A 17,307-nucleotide genomic window follows, 5' to 3' on the forward strand; every position below is an offset into this window, starting at 1 on the left:
ATGTTGATTTTGTGATCTATCTAGTTTTTCCAGTCAGTTTCAGGGAGGATTGTAGTGGATTGCTGTGAGATGAATGAAGCTTAAGACTCTAGTTTCACATTTTAACACGCAAAGCCTCATTTGTGACTGGAAACTGGTAAGTATCCCTCTTTTAGTTTCCTGAATTAATATAGGAAACATTAAATGAAAACATTGGTGGCAGGTTAATGAGTGATAAGATAAAGCGTTATCAATCAAATGTGTTGATTCTGATTTGCAGTGGCAATGCATTTCTGTGCTTTTCTTCTGCTGAGCTTGGCTTTGGTTCTTGATCATCCATCAGTAAGTTAGACAGTGGACAGTCATCAGTATACAGCTCTTGATTTCTTTGACTAAATCTATTTTTCTTTATGTCTTGTATTATTTTCATATCTCATGTTCTCAGATCACTTTTGGTCAAAATGGTAAGTTCATCATTGATCTGTTGTAAAGTTATTGTAATATGTTTCCAGTGTAGGATGTTTTTTACCCTGTTTTAATCGCTCGTTACTGCCTGATGATCAGATTGCTCATTTATCACTTTACTTTCATATTGTTTCACTAAAGTTATAATTTGTGTAGCAATGCACACAATCCTCATTCACTCTCTTTTTTTCTGTCTTTTGTTGACTTCAATCTAATATTCTCAAAGACATTTTAGACAAATGGAAGAGCATTCTGGATATAAACAAAGGTAAACTATTATATTATCTCAAGAACCCAAATACATTTATAAAAGCAGTAAGATAACTATTATCTATATTTATTTATAAATTATCATTTTTATTCTAAATTTATATTTACTGATATACTTTTCTATTCATGCATATTAACTTTGAACTGAACACTCTTGTAGCATCAGGTTTAAACCTCACAGAAGGAGACATCATGGAGGTATGTGTGTGTGTGTGTGTGTGTAGTGTAGTGTGTTTTTGCATGTGTTTATGTGTGTGTGTGTGTGTGTGTGTGTGTGTGTGTTTGTGCGTGTGTTTGTGTGTGTGTGTGTGTGTGTGTGTGTGTGTGCGCGTGTGGGCATGTTTTTGTGTCATATCATGACACAACTCTGTATAATGACATGGGTATGACACAGGTATTACAAGGAGAGAGTGACTTATGAGGACATAACCCATGTTCACATTTTTCAAAACACTTATAAATCATACAGAAAGAGTTTTTTTTTGAGAAAGTAAAAATGCAGAAAGTTTCCTGTGAGGGTTAGGGTTAGGTGTAGGGTTGGTGAAGGGCCATAGAATATACAGTTTGTACAGTTTAAAAACCATTACACCTATGGGATGAACACACTTTTCACAAAAACAAACGTGTGTGTGTGTGCGCATGTAATGTTTGTGTGTTTGTGTATGTATGTGTAGTTTATGTGTCTGTGAGAAGGTGTGTATGTGCATGTGTGAGAGAGAAGAGAGTGTGTGTGAAGCACATCCTGATATTGCTGAGTTCGATGTGTTCCTAGGTCAACATATTTTGTTGACCCTGGAACAACATTTTACTCAAAAATATATTCTTGACCATATCCCTACACCTAAACCTAACCTTAACTATGAGTAATCCCTAAAATCAGAGGAAATGATAGATGAATGAAACTGCTGTACAAGCACCAAACAGTGATTGTAAGCGTAAACTTCACAAAATCTATAAACTGGTTCTTCAAATCTGATTGGTTTAATCACAATGTTGTCCCAGGAACATGTCTCACTTGGTAAAATCAGGTGATTGGTGTGAATGAGTGAATGATGGCAAGTGTGAAGTAAAGAAAAGTGGACACTGAAAATAGATGATTCAGATGTGAATGGACTGAACGGAATATAATACGAAAAGGTAGGTAATATCTTACAGCTGTCTCCTTTCCCCCACAATGCATTGCATCACGTCACGTTGGGGAGAGAATTTACCAAAGCCGCCTTGAGAGCATTGAGAGTGTCTAGAGAGACAAGAGTATTCAGATAGCACAGAACGCAGATTATAGATAAATAGATAAATACATATATATATATATATATATAGATAGATAGACTAGATACAGTATATAGATAGATAGATAGACAGACAGATAGATAGAGAGATATCGACCAACAGCGACCCAAACGCACTCGCTTCTCCACAGCTCAAGCTTTCCAACGCAGTTTCCATGAGACGGCACCCACACAAGCTCCTGTCAAACACAGCGACAGACACGCGGCTTCGTTTGCAACAACATTTTCACCGGAGAAAACGTCCATATAGCTAGCATAATGCCTTTTATTTCTAGATGACAAAGACAAAATTTACCAGTTCTACGATACTATGACAAAGGTTACCGGTACTTATCTGAACTAACGTCATGATCACTGCCACTAGATATAAGGAAAACGTTGATTTTTCACTCGGTGCTATTCAATGACAGTAAAAAAAACTATATGTGTCGTTATTGTGCACTGCTGCTTGTAGACTAGCTCCAGTGCTCATTGCTGCGATGCTAAATGATAGCAACTTACCAGGACACTTCACCAACTCTCCACTCTTTCTCCTCTGACCATGCAGCTTTGACGGACATCAGTTCTTGGCCTCATTTCCTCATTTGTCCTCTCACATCTGGCTGGGCCATCATACATGCTGGTTCACGCCACGTCTTCCTCATCTCAGTCAGTCTGATGCTGCGTTCCAGACAGGTTTTTGAGCTCGTGATCACTATTACATACCACAACTAACAACTTTGTACCGTTCCAGGCAAGTTACGCCAAACTTTCTGAGCGCAAGGAATTTATTTTATTGCAACGTTACATTGACCTAAAATAATTTTTTCAACGTGTACTACTTGCATAAACACTGCATGCGTAGGCAGTATTGTTTGTAGGGGCTGCCATCGTTGTTTAGCATGCTGTGTGACCTCGGAACTCGGAGTACATCGATCTAGTACGAGTTCACAGGTGGGAAGTCACGGGTTTGATTGCCGTTCCAGTGCACTTTCACGGGTTTAAGGTAGGAAAAACATGGGTTACGGGCTGTCTGGAACGCGGCATCATACTAGGCTGAGGCTACGTTTCTTCGACTTCTCCCCAATGTGACGTCATCACCGAGTTGCGTAAAAAAAACCGTTAATACCAAAAACGTAAAAAAATGGTCTTTAACACCATTTTTGAGACATTTTAAACATGATATACATATCTTGAGTTATTTATGTACCCATTAATGCAGGTTAACCTGCAATTGTTTTTTTTTTAATGTAGTATTAAAATTCTCTAAAATGCCACTGTTATTGGTAATATAACTCTGAATGCCAACAGCCAAATATGACACTTACAAACTAATAAACTTACAAATGAATACAGTTTATTAACACATATTGAAAAGAGTGAATGTAGGGATTTTCTCTTTTTTTATGTTATTTTATTTTTTACACATCTATTTAGTTTTTTCTTTTTTTTTTTGATCATCAAGTGTCAGTCACTCTCAATGACAGCTGGCAAGAAAACATGGTAAACACAACTATTTCCACATAGTGGCATACAGTGTTGAGGAAAGTTACTGCATTTCAATATTGTGTTACTCCCTAAAATGTAACTAATTATGTAACTTTTTATGGAAATTAAGGTAAGACAGGTTTATTCATATAGCGCATTTCGTACCCAATGGTTATTCAAAGTGCTTTATATAAAAAAAGTAAAATAATAACGAAGAAAAATTATCAAAAAATAAAATAAGCAATTTAAAAACTTTGAAAATAATAATAAAAAAACTACTTATTTAAAATTAATTTAAAACATAAAAAAATATAATTTTTTTTGACATAAAATACAGTGATTATGTAAAATACAGTACGTTCAGTTCGGACATCACACAGTGCTCATTCAATAAATGCACAGCTAAACAGATGAGTTTTGAGTCTAGATTTAAATGTGATAAGTGTTTTAGCACATCTGATCTCTTCTGGAAGCTGATTCCAACTGTGGGTGGAGGACTCCCCTTGTTTTGTGTGAACCCTTGGTATTTCTAACTGACTCGATCCTAGTGATCTGAGTGCTCTGTTAGGCTTATATTCAGTGAGCATATCTGCAATATATTTTTGTCCTAAGCCATTTCGTGATTAACAAGTAAAACTACAGTACAAGTGATAAACAAGTAAAAGTACTTTAAAATCAATCCTAAATGTAACTGGAAGCCAGTGTAAGGACCTGAGGACTGGTGTGATATGCTCAGATTTTCCGGTTCTAGTCAGAATCCTGGCAGCAGCGTTCTGGATGAGCTGCAGCTGTCTAATGGTCTTTTTGGGAAGGCCGGTGAGGAGCCCATTACAATAGTACACCCTGCTGGTGATAAAGGCATGAACAAGTTTCTCCAAGTCTTGGCTTGAAACAAAAAATCTAATTCTTGCAATGTTTTTTAAATGACAGTATGCTGATTTAGTTACTGCTTTGACATGACTACTAAAACTAAGGTCTGTCTCCAGAATCACACCAAGGTTCCTGACTTGATTTTTAGTTGTTTGACCCTAGAGTCAAGGTATGCATTCACCTTGAACACTTCATCTTTGTTTCCAAATGCAATGACTTCAGTTTTTTCCTTGTTTAACTGAAGAAAGTTCTGGCTCATGCAGCTAATCATTTCATCAATGCATTTGCAGAGGGAGTCAATGGGGCTGTAGTCATTTGGAGATAAGGCTAGGTAAATCTGGGTATCAGGCAATAGGCAATTTTGTTCTTTCTCATTATTTGACTTAGTGGGAACATATACAGGCTAAACAAGAGTGGTGCGAGAATTGACCCTTGTGGGACTCCACATGTCATGGACGTCCACTTAGACTTATGCTCTCCTAGACTAAAAAAAAAAAAAAAATATATATATATATATATATATATATATATATATATATATATGTGTGTATATATATATATATATATATATATATATATATATATATATATATATATATATATATATATATATTTGCAAATGTAAAAGCCCTTTCACACCAAAATCCTCAGGCTGAAGGAATTGTAAATTCAATTCAATTAGCTTTTCCAATTAATGTAGTCCTGTTACATTCTTCTTATTATTAGGCCTTTTATTATTAGGTTACTTTAATTTTAAATTAAATATTATTATTAAATTGCATGCAATAATTGCCCTGCATGTAACGATGTAAGGAAGTTTCTGAAAGGGCTATTGCCAAGTCAAGCCCCGCCCTAGCGACAACACTGGTGAGTGTGTGCGTGTGTGTGTGTGCGTGCGTGTGTGTGTGTGGGTGTGGGTGAGATAAACAGGTAACTTAAAATGATCTGCTTTAAAGTCTAGGCCAGGAAGTTCAATTGAAGGGTATCAGTCCTGTTGGGATACTCCTGTGCCATATGAGCTGAGTGGAAATCTCAGTAAGATTTCATATTCCTCATCTTTTAAATATTGAATGTAACTTCCATATTCTTTTCCACTCAGTTGTGTTTGTTGTTATAGGTATGAACTATAAAGGTGTCATTCTGAGAGCCTTCGAGCAGTTCAGACTGAAATCATGTGTTGACTTTAAGCCCAGAGAAGAAGAAGAGTTTTACATCTCTGCGGAGAGTCATAAAGGGTACTGTATAGTTCAGATTAGTAATTAGCAATATCAGCAATATATTATAGACTGTTCTGACATGCAGGACCGCATTAAGACTGCACTGGGCCCTGGAGTTATGACCAACTGCCCGGCCCCTCAATTACAATGATATTTAAAGCATTAAATAGGATTTTTATCCCATATCAAAATTCTTGAAGCACTGAAATTTCATGATTTTTGTTACCAATTTCAATATTACACAAAATAATACTAGCCTAAGCAAAGATAAACTTACTAAGGATCACTAAACAGTCACAAATTAGGCTACAACAGAACAAAGATCATAAAAAAATCTGCCTACTTGGAAAAACTTGAAGCACTGAATGATAAATATTATATTACAGACTGAATAGTCTTCCCTGTATAAATTCAATATACATTCATTCTTATTTATTTTACAGAAGTTATTCAGTCAAGGACAGTAATTGATTTTCTTTCTGATGTTTGACTTACATTGTATACACAAATGGAAACAGCAGCTGTATTAGGCTGCTTTAGAGGATGATAATTATGTTGATGTTCTTAAGCCTGTATGATATTATTTATCTTTAACTATTAATATTGATTTAAGAAACAAATAACTGTTTAGAAGGATAATTGCAAAGGCAAGCATTTTGACACATGACTATGTGTATTTGAATGTTTAAGCACAAGGAGCGAAAAGGTTGTGGGTTCAATTCCCAGAGTACATACATACTAGTTAAAGAATGTAAAGCCTGAATGCACTATGAGTTGCTTTGGATAAAAGCGTCTGCTAAATGCATCAATGTAAATGCAAGCATTTACCAGAATGAATTCTGCCCTACTGCTTAATATCCATGACCAGTTTAAACCATTTGTTTTAAAATGCGTTTAAATGATAAGCTTAGCCTACATCATGATGTGCTTCAATCAACGATTGATATATTTCTACCAGATTATCGCCCAACCCTTAAATTATTATAGTTTAATCACAAAAACAATATACATCCAGTTAATAATCAAACTAACCTAAAATCTGTGTGGACGATGGCGCTGTGTTTTATCTGTTCCATGAGCCTGCTTCACTTGCTATTCCAGCAACTTCCACTTCATCAACAGCTTTAGTAAAATAACCTGATAGCTGTGAATTTTACTGACAAAGTCACATTTTTTATGTTGTTTATATTTGAAGTTTTTCAGTTTTTGAGCCTCTCTCAGAACTGCTAACATTTTTACTTATCGAATACTCTTCTCTGCGCGACCATTTCCAGATTACTCCAGAACGACGTGAAGAGAGGTGAATGCATACATACTGGGCAGCGATCACCTGATAAATACGTGCACATATTATTCAAAAGTCAAATATAGAATAAATGCACTTTACTGGTAAACCAAATTCAGACTTTACTTTTCAGTCTCAAATGTTAATGCACAGAATTTATGTAAAAGCTCAACTAAATAACAGCGCTAATAAGCAGAGGGCATGATGGATTGGGATATCGGCGCTCCAGTCAATCACAGGCCCCCTCCTTGCTCGTGCCCGGGGTTACAAACCCACCTAGCCTAATGGTTAATATGGCCCTGCTGATATGGTATATGCTATAGTGAATGTCTAGAGAACAATTTTTAGTTTATTAATTATAAGTCAAAATTTCAGACATTTTCCTCGTAAAGTCTTGTGTCAAATAAGGTCTTTAAACACATATTATACAACGGAAATAAATTGCACAGTTTTAGTATAAATTTCTTATATAATCTGACTAGTAGTGTTAAATTTATCCAGCTATGAATTATTCCTCAGGTGTTGGTCATATATTGGACGCTCGTTTCCTGGAGGACAGACTCTTTCCATCGGAAAGGACTGTGGAAGAAAAGGCATTGTTGAGCACCAGTTTCTCCATGCTCTGGGATTGAACCATGAACATTTGAGATATGACAGAGATGATTATGTGACAATCAAATATGAAAACATCAGGAAAGGTTGACACATCATTTTATTATACATTTTTGGTGCTGTTTTTAAGGAATCACTGTAAAATAGTGATTCAATTAATTAGCTTTTTATACACACAGAAAATAAGCCTTATGAAGAATCACCTTAATAACTGTGGTATTCTTTATTTGTAGGATATGAGAGTAATTTCAATAGACACAATGAGAACGTGTCCACTACCCAAGAAACCCCATATGATTATTACTCTGTGATGCATTTTGATAAAAATGCCTTCAGCAATGGTAACGGACCCACAATCATAACCAAAAGTCCTGAGATCCAAGACGTGATCGGACAACTTATGGAAATGAGCGAGTATGATGCGATGGAGCTCAACAAACTCTACAAATGCAGTGAGTATTTGACAGTTTTCATTTGTGGCCTTTAAGTCATTGCAGCTGGACCAATATTTGACCACCAAGGACCACTGTTACGGAATACCACCACAGGAGGCTGAGGATAACAGAAACACAGTTTATTTAGGCACAAGCAGAGGAGCGGGTAGTGCTGGGTAGTGAAGGTGTTGGAGGCAGTGTAGAATGGATCCGTTGATGAGGGGTCGAGACCCTGGAGGAAGAGGGTGTACCACACACACGTACGATGAAGACTGGGAGCTTCTAGAGATCGCTGGAGAGAGGTAAGTAGAGATAGAGTTAGTCCTTAGAGTTTGCATACAGGTAAGACCTTGTTGTGAACAAGACCGGACGCTGACTGAGTGCGTGTGTGTGGTATTTGTAGTGCTACGGTGATGGTGGATGAGGATCAGGTGGGAGTGATTAGTATTCAGGTGAGGGAGTGCGCTGTGATTGGAAGGAGTTGGAACCTGGCGTGTCTGTAGCAGTACCCCCCTCCCCATGGCCTGCTCCTGAGGGCCGAGGACCCCGACGACGTGTTGGACAACCTCTTCCTCTAGGAGCTGGTCTGTTGGGATGACTGGAGTGGAAGGTGTCTAGTAGGTTCGGATCCAGGATGTTGTTGCGTGGGACCCATGAGGGGTCCTCTGGACCATAGGGTTCTGTTCCTCTGGTTCTGTGCAGGGAGAAACAGAGGGATGGTAAGGCTTAAGGAGGGACACATGGAAAGTGGGGTGAATCCGGAACTCTGGTGGTAGTTAAAGTTTGAAAGTGACCGGATAGATCTGCTCTAGGATGGTGAATGGGCCAATGAATCTGGGACTCAGCTTGCGGCAGGGTAGGCGCAGATGTCCCTAGTGGACAGCCAGACCTCCTGACCAGGCAGGTATTCAGGGGCCTCAGATCGGCGAAGGTCGTCTGTCATCCTGCGACCTATGTAGGGCCCGTTGGAGTTGGTGGTGAGCTGCGTCCCAGACCCTATCGCTCTCTCGGAACCAGTAGTCAGTGGAGGGGACGTCCGAGGGTTCTCCTAACCATGGAAAGAGTGGTGGCTGGTAGCCAAGCACACACTGGAATGGAGTGAGTCTGGTGGTAGGTTGTCGCAGGGAGTTATGTGCATACTCGGACAACCCTAGGAACTGGTTTTCCAATAGTGCTGGCCATAGCAGAAGGTACGGAGGAAGTGTCCGATCTCCTTAACCTTCCTCTCAGTCCGTGAAATGCTCTCCATATCCGGGAGATGAACTGGGGACCTCTATCTGAAATGATGTCTTCTGGAATGTCGAAGTACCTGAAGACATGGTTAAACAGTAACTCTGCCATTTCCATGGCCGTGGGCAGACCTTTCAGAGGGAGAAGACGACATGATTTAGAAAATCTGTCCACAATGACTAGAATGCAGGTTTTATTGTCAGAAGGAGGAAGATCAGTGATAAAATCCACACCTAGGTGTGACCACGGGCAATAAGGGATGGGCAGAGGATGGAGCTTTCCTGATGGTAGATGGCGTGGACTCTCTGAGATAGCGCAGTCTGTACATCCATTCACGTACCTTCTGACGTCAGAAGCCATGTTGGGCCACCAGAAGCGTTCGCTTAGCAATGAGAGTTGCTAAGAGGTTTCATTGACTCCCAGGTGAACAGTGCCAAGAGATGTGTGAGCGGAGTGAATGAGTGGAGTGCAGCGTGTCCTGGGGATGTATTGGTGTCCCGGTGGGCAACCCGGCATGGTGTTGGTAGCAGGATTGGAGAAAGGAATGGTCTCTGCAGACGAGGTAATGGGGCTGATGATTACTTTTTCAGGAAGTATAGTTTCAGGCTCTTCTAAGTTTCCTTCATGGGTGTAACACTGGGACAGGGTGTCAGCCTTCACATTCTTGGTCCCTGGGCAATACGAGATGGAAAAGTGGAAGCAGGTGAAGAATAGCGCCCAGTGGGCCTATCTTGGATTCAGCCTCTTGGCAACCAGTAGATATTTGAGGTTCTTATGGTCTGTGAGAACTAGAAAAGGATGTTTGGCTCCCTCCAGCCAATGCCTCCATTCCTCAAGGGCCAACTTGATGGCCAGCAGCTCACAGTTGCCGATGTCATAACTTACCTCCACAGAGTTGAGCTTCCGAGAGAAGAAGACACATGGGTGGAGGCGACTGGTATTCCCCTGCTGCTGTGATAAGACCGCTCCCACTCCTGTGGTAGAGGCGTCAACTTCTACGACGAAGGGTAAATTTGGGTCAGGATGGACCAGGAGTGGAGCTGTCGTAAAGGCCCTCTTGAGGGAGATGAAGGCTTCTGTGACTGCTGGTGTCCATGATAGCGATTTGGGTTTGTTCTGGAGGAGGCTAGTGAGAGGGTTGGTGATGGTACTGTAATTTTGGATGAAACATCTGTAGAAATTGGCAAAGCCAAGGAATCATTGGAGTTGTTTAATGGTGGTGGGAATTGGCCAATTTCTTAAAGCATTTTCCTTCCCCTCATCCAGATGCCACTGCTGTTGATGTTGTATACAAGGAACTGCACTGAGGGCTGGTGGAAGGAGTATTTCTCAGTCTTGAGATAGAGCTGAAAGGCCCTCAGGCATTGCAGGACATCAATACCGTGGCGACGATGTTACGCTAGGCTCCGGGAGTAAATGAGGACATCTATATAGACGAGAACGAACTTATGGAGGAACTCCCGGAGCACCTCATGGATAAAGTTCTAGAAGATTGAGGGGGCATTAACAAGTCCATACGGCATCACACAGTACTCATAGTGGCCAGGAGGGGTGATGAAGGCAGTTTTCCACTTGCCCCCCTCACGTATCCGAATGAGGTTGTATGCGCTGCGGAGGTCCAACTTGGTGAAAAAAGTGGCAGCACTGAGATGTTCCAGGGCAGCTGGGATAAGGGGAAGTGGATATCGGAACTTAACTGTTATATTGTTCAAGGCCCGATAATCGATACAGGACCACAAGCCTCCGTCCTTCTTCTCCACAAAAAAGAAACTGGAAGCAGCAGGGGAGGTAGATGGATGAATGTTACCCTGAGAAAGATGGAGATGGATTGGTTTTCCACTGGGTTCTCTATGGAGGTGGTACATACTGCAAGAGGTGCCAGGGAAGGTTTGGCTGGGACAGGACAACCAGTGATGCAGCCCTGGAAAAAGGAGTTGTCCCACTTCAGGACTTTTCCTGTCTTCCACGAGATGACAGGGTTAAGCTGCTCCAAACATGGGCACCCTAGGGTGATGTCAGCAGTAGATTCCTCCAGAACCAGCAGGTGGATCTCCTCTTGATGGAGTAGTCCGGTTTGGAGGGTGATGGGACCCACACTATGACGCACACACCTTCTATTCAAAGGCCTTCTAGTTATTGTGTTGACCTGGTAGGCTGACAGCGTTGCCGTGGTAGCGAGTTTGAGTTGACGGCAGAGGGCACTGGAGATGAAGTTGCCATCTGTCCCAGAATCGAGGAGGGCGGAAACTGAAAGAGAGCAGGGGCAGTAAGTGTCACAACAGTAGTGAGTGGTTTCATTTGATACTTCAAAGGGAGAATGGCACTTACCATGGGACGAGGAGGATGGATGGGGCATACAGAGATGACATGCCCTGGGGATACATAGTAGAGACACAGATTCTGGGACAGCCGTCTTTGTCTGACAGCCTCTGCTCGGCAGAGTGGCGAGTTGGTGCTCATTGAGGCATGAATGCATATGGGTAGCGAAGTGGATGAAGAGTTGAATGAACTTTTCTAGCCCGATGGTGTTCTCGTATGCAGCGAGATGCAACCGCACTCGAGGTTTCAATCCCTGACGGTAGGTCAGCAAGGCCTGCTCATTCCATCCACTGGTGGCCACTAGAGTCCTGAACTGAAGAGCAAATTCATTGACAGATATTTTTCCCTATTTTAGGTTATAAAGCTTCTCACCAATAGACGAGTCCCAAGCTGGTCTGCCAACAACTTCTCGGAAATGGTAGATGAAGCTAGAATAAGACTGGATAATTGGGTTATTCTGTGTCCAAATTGAATCGGCCCACTGAAGTGCTTTACCTTGCAATTGAGATATCAAGAAGGCCGCCTTAGATCTTTCGATAGGATATAAGTATGGTTGCATCTCCAGGACCAGCGAGCATTGGAGTAGAAATCCGCTGCAATCCTCCACCGGACCAGAGTAGGGCGCCGGCTTGGCCATGGGACTGGCGTGCACGGCAGGTGAGGAAGTGCTTGAGTTGTCGGCGGAAGTGCTCGCAGGTGTTGGGGATGCGGGTAAAGTGGTGAGTGTCCGACGCAATATGTCGACCAGGTCTTGGAAGGGGTCCGTGAGGCTCATGCTTGTGCCCATCGGTCTTGGTCCCGTCTTCTGTTACGGAATACCACCACAGGAGGCTGAGGATAGCAGAAACACAGTTTATTAAGGCACAAGCAGAGGAGCGGGTAGTGCTGGGTAGAGTGAAGGTGTTGGAGGCAGTGGAGAATGGATCCGTTGATGAGGGGTAGAGACGCTGGAGGAAGAGGGTGTACCACACACATGCACGATGAAGACTGGGAGCTTCTGGAGATCGCTGGAGAGAGGTAAGTAGAGATATATTTAGTCCTCAGAGTTAGCATACAGATAAGACCTTGTTGCGAACGAGACCAGATGCTGACTGAGTGCATGTGTGTGGTATATGTAGTGCTGCGGTGATTGCTGGTGGATTAGGATCAGGTAGGAGTGATTGGTATTCAGGTGAGGGAATGCGCTGTGATTGGAAGGAGGTGGAACCTGGCATGTCTGTAACAACCACTGTGATGAATGTAAATGGTAATGGATTGATTTAGTCTCAGTGATTGTTTGTTTGTCTTCACAGATTCCTCTGTGTCTTTCCTCGATCACTGTAGTTTTGATGATGAATCTCTGTGTCAGATGGGCATCAGTTCTTCTGCTGATGACGGCTGGCGGAGAGTGAAGTCAGTGAGTGGCATCAATGTGACCGACCACACATACTTGGGCAAAAAACAGAACGGTGAGACCTGTCACAGAAAGTGTGAGAAATAGAGACTTCACTTACATTAACTCACTTCCATCCACAGCTGCAGTAACTGTTCCACTCTAAACAAACACTGTTCTGATGCCTGCAGGGACATCTTTCTTCATGCACTTCAGCACTGAGGGCAGAAACGAGGGCGACACAGCCAGATTGGAGAGCAAGACAGTGACCCCTACAAGAGACTGCAAAGTTCAGTGCCTGCAGTTCTACTACTATCACAGCGGTCATGAGTCTGACCAGCTCAACATCTGGATCCGAGAGCAGCAGAATCAAGCAGACTGCAGAGGAGCTCTCAGACTCATGGATCATATCACAGGTCCGTCTCTTCCTGCACACCATATAGTCCTGTATTTCAATGTCACTGACCTTCAGTTTCTTGCAGAAACCCCTGGGAATTACTGGAAGTTGCATCATGTGCCAATGAATGCAAATACATCTTTCCAAGTTGTGTTTGAAGCACGTAAAGGAGCTGGAAGCTCCAGTGGGGGCTTCTCACTGGACGATATCAATATTTCAGAGACTGAGTGTCCCTTCATATGGCAGATTAGAGACTTTGAGAAAAAACTAAACAGTGGGTTGAGCATTTGGAGTCCACTGTATTACTCCAATGATGGATACCGCTTTGCGGCACAGTTATCTTTGTTCAGGAATCCAATTTCAATAAATGTTTATCTGGTATCTGGTGCATATGATGAGCAACTGCAGTGGCCTTGTCCATGGAGACAAATCACTGTCCAGATCCTGGACCAGAATCCACACATCCAGAAGCGCATGTCCTTTGAGCAGAGCATCACCACTGACCCTGATTTGACTTATGATGGTTAGATCTTTGATGCAATCTGATAATTTTTCTGTCATGATTCATATGTTTCTATGCAACATTTGACTTAGATGAGAATCAATGTTTTTATCTATAGCTTTTATGGTTCTTTAAAAAGCCATGTTTTGTTCTAACAGATGGTGGGTATCACTGGGAAAAACCTCAATACACTAGATTCGGATTTCAAATCAACATCAGTGGTGAGTTTGTATTTTTGGCTGGACCTGCTCATGTTGTGCTCTTAACAAAAGAAGATCTCACTAGAAGAGAGTTTATCAAGGGTGGAGACCTCATATTGCTCTTCACCATGCAAGGTAGGATTTGTAAAGGAACCTCGGAGAACAAGTTTAACTGCTGTGTTAACTGAGCATGATTAGATTGTGATTTCTGAGAACATGTTGTTCATCAATCCAGATATCTCAGCACTGCTTCAGAATGCCTCTCTACCCTGCTCTAAAGTAACTGTGAAGAACTTCAACGTTTCTAAGGTGAGTCTCCTTCTAACTTCTTTTATTCTTTACCCTCCTATTCTTTAAAGGCAAAGTCTTTTTTAGAACTGATTGGAAAATACAGAATTAGACCTGAATTTTTACATAATGAGAGCCACAATCACTTTAGCCTTTAACATTATCAGTGATAAAAGGAAAGATTCTCAAAGCCTTTAATGCAGACAAAGATACACAGTATGTTAATATACAGACAATAGAATGAAACTAAATAGAAAAACGTCTGCTGTGCAGAAGAGCCTTTCTCAAAAATCAACTTAACCTGACATGTCATGACTTTTTCCTTATCCAACCAATGGAAACAAAACAACAGGCTGTTATATATTAATATTGTTTAGGCCTACAGAATTATGTGGTTATAGATGTTATGTTTGTGATTTTTTAGTAAACTCAAGAAACATTCAGAAACAGGTGCCGTTTTATAGACTTCTTCTGTCAATCTGTTAGTGAAAACAGCCGTTGCTAGTAAGACAGGATCTTAGCACTAAATGAAACTGAATGTACATTTAATTAGGCTGCATTTATTATAATTTATCATTCTAAACATTCATGACTAAACCTGTTTTAGAATGCTGTAAATCACTGGCCAGAGGCTGTTCAGAGAGGAATTGCTAAATTGTGCATCTGATTATAACAACAACATTTTGTTTGTTACTTAGAGTTGCTCAAACGGCGATTTCGACAACTACAATTCCCACTACAGCTACAGCAGAGCACACTGAGGGCTAAGACTACAAAACCAGTTAAACACAGTCACTGAGTGGCATCCCAACATCAAGAACATCACTGCACGATGAGAACAGCAATCAGCTATGGCAGTTATATATGATCAACAGGAGTTTCATAACTGTAAATATTGCTGGGTATTCATGCACATCTCCCAATTGAATTTGATTCCAACTCATAAGCTTTGAGCAACTTTGATCTGATTATGATTATGAGTTTAGCTCCAACTTGCCCCAAAACACATGTCTGGAAGTTTCTCACACAAATGTGTGAGTGTTTCAGAGTGGTGAGAGGAGACAAATTACCTCCTGCGGAAGATTTTATGGTCGGTCCATAGGAATGTTTTTGTAGATTTGAATGGTCTGTTCCTACATCTGGGGGCTTTCCCCATCTGGTGTTTGGTTGTGTTCCAAGGCAGGGTTTTTTTGCTTTCTCTCTCACACTCTATGGGAGATATGGTGTGAGATATTGGTTTTAAGGTCAATAATTAATAAACAATTCAATCAGATCATGAGATCACAATATGTGTGTGCTTGTTTATATAATCTAATGGTTGTATAAAATAATTTAAAATAAAATATGTAACAAGACTATTAATAAATTAGTGATAAAACAATAAATAAATAAAATAACGCTTACATTTTCCAGGAGAAAATCTTCCTTGTGCAAGCATCACATTTCAATTGAAATATTTTTGATTGATTGATTGATTGAGTGCTTTATTGAACAACAACAATCAACACGAAGTGTTCAAAAGGATAAAAACACAAAAAGCCCATAGGCTTATTTCCATTGTGGTCCTTAAGATGTAAAATGAGTAACAGTACATGTATTAACAACATTTAGGACAATGAAGAAGCATAAAAAATACATATAAATAAACAAAAACACTAATAAAAACACAATAAAAAATAAACTAAATTCCCAAAAGACAAACAGACACACAAGCAGACAATTAAGTATTCCTACTACTTCAAGAATTTCCTTACTTTTTTCTTTTTTCCTCTTTATGAGTTTAATAACCAATTTTTAATTCAAAATTTAAAATGATAAAAGGAAGCGCTCAACAGTTTAAGGTTTAAAGGTAACCCATTCCATAAGACAGCTGCAGAGTATAGGAAAGAGTACTTTCCCACACAGCTCTTGAAGCGGCAGGGCCTGTAATCTGTCAAACTCCCCCTGGTGCAGTAATTGTGCGTATCACTAATTTTTGAAAAGTAATCACATAAATATTTGGGTGCCAGATTATTTCTTATTTTATAAACTAAACACAGTTTAAGTTGAGAAACCCTCTCCTCCACTCTGAGCCACCCAAGACTTGAGAAATGGTTAGGAAGAAGATGAGTTCTAGGATGTAATTTAAGGATCACTCTGATTAGTTTATTTTGACAGATCTGTAGCTTGTCTTTAAGAACTTTAGTAGTGCCTGTGTACCAAGATGTACATGCATAGTCAAAATGACATTGAACAAGCGCATCAGCCAGGATTTTTAACGTTTTACTATCTAAGAGGCTGGATATTCTTGAACTTAGTCCTTTCGCTTACCTTTGAGATAATTTTTCGAGCCATAAGCTTATTAAAGTTGTAAAAGCTCTCTTTCCCCCCTCTCTCAACCTCTCTGTATCATTCATGCATGCATGTGCATTCAATCGCCCCCAAGTCTTACTCTCTTCTTTTATATTAAAATAAATAAATAAATTATGTGATCACACATGATATAAAACCAATCAAAAGATTTAGGCTAGTTTTTGTTATCACTAAAAATATAAAAATGTTGTACATTTTACCAGGATTGGGGAAAAAAATATATTTTAACAGGCCAAATGGTAAGGGTTATCCCCCGACATGTCCGGACATGTCAAATGTTTTATGGAAGCTTTACACTGACATTTTCTGACTTAAATTGTTGCAAAGCAGTTTTTTTTTTGTTTCTTTATATTAATGAATTTTATACACTATCGTCCTCTAAAGCTACCCATCACAGTAAACGTTCTGATTTTCATATAATTTCGTATTTAGAAAGCAAACTGATGGTGACAAATATTTGGAGTATTGCTACACTCGATAATGACATTCCATAGACAATGATTTTTTGCTATACAAACTGTACACCTATCCATCATACAAATTCTGCATACAAACATTTTTAAGAAAATATTGTTTTTAAGTGATCTGAATTATAAGAGCTCAAGAAATTTCATAAAATAAATTTACCTTTGTTATGTCAGTGTTAAACTCATGTCATTATACAAATTGTCACTGCTAAATCATATAAACTAGCGCACACATATGTAAACATTACAGGCTAAAAGAGACAAATACCCATTTTAAAGAATATGACAG

General features: G+C 40.1%; 1 protein-coding gene across 2 annotated transcripts; it reads left to right on the forward strand.

The window, feature by feature from the left end:
* Positions 1-2: 2 nt before the first annotated feature.
* Positions 3-15,472, forward strand: LOC113119132 (meprin A subunit beta-like). 2 transcript variants are annotated; one of them, XM_026288358.1, is made up of 15 exons: positions 3-136; positions 260-321; positions 425-443; positions 671-712; positions 875-912; positions 5,300-5,378; positions 5,461-5,578; positions 7,365-7,543; positions 7,691-7,909; positions 12,733-12,888; positions 13,004-13,228; positions 13,295-13,732; positions 13,870-14,046; positions 14,147-14,220; positions 14,898-15,472. In XM_026288358.1, exons 2-15 carry the CDS (start codon positions 265-267, stop codon positions 14,958-14,960), a joined length of 1,884 nt encoding a protein of 627 aa, XP_026144143.1. In that variant the 5' UTR covers positions 3-136; positions 260-264; the 3' UTR covers positions 14,961-15,472. The 2 variants fall into 2 exon arrangements, with proteins under 2 accessions (XP_026144143.1, XP_026144144.1); XM_026288359.1 differs by lacking the exons at positions 3-136; positions 260-321; positions 425-443; positions 671-712 and having other exon boundaries at positions 5,305-5,378.
* The last annotated feature ends 1,835 nt before the right edge of the window (positions 15,473-17,307 follow it).

The sequence above is a fragment of the Carassius auratus genome, chromosome 19, assembly GCF_003368295.1.
Source record: "Carassius auratus strain Wakin chromosome 19, ASM336829v1, whole genome shotgun sequence".
NCBI lineage: Eukaryota > Metazoa > Chordata > Actinopteri > Cypriniformes > Cyprinidae > Carassius > Carassius auratus.

Excerpts from the sequence above, each read along its gene's own strand:
- LOC113119132 (XM_026288358.1), top strand. The coding sequence starts at position 265 with ATGCATTTCTGTGCTTTTCTTCTGCTGAGCTTGGCTTTGGTTCTTGAT. Across the intron at positions 7,910-12,732 it reads CAACAAACTCTACAAATGCA|ATTCCTCTGTGTCTTTCCTC; the intron begins GTGAGTATTTGA and ends TTGTCTTCACAG. Across the intron at positions 13,733-13,869 it reads CCCTGATTTGACTTATGATG|ATGGTGGGTATCACTGGGAA; the intron begins GTTAGATCTTTG and ends TTGTTCTAACAG.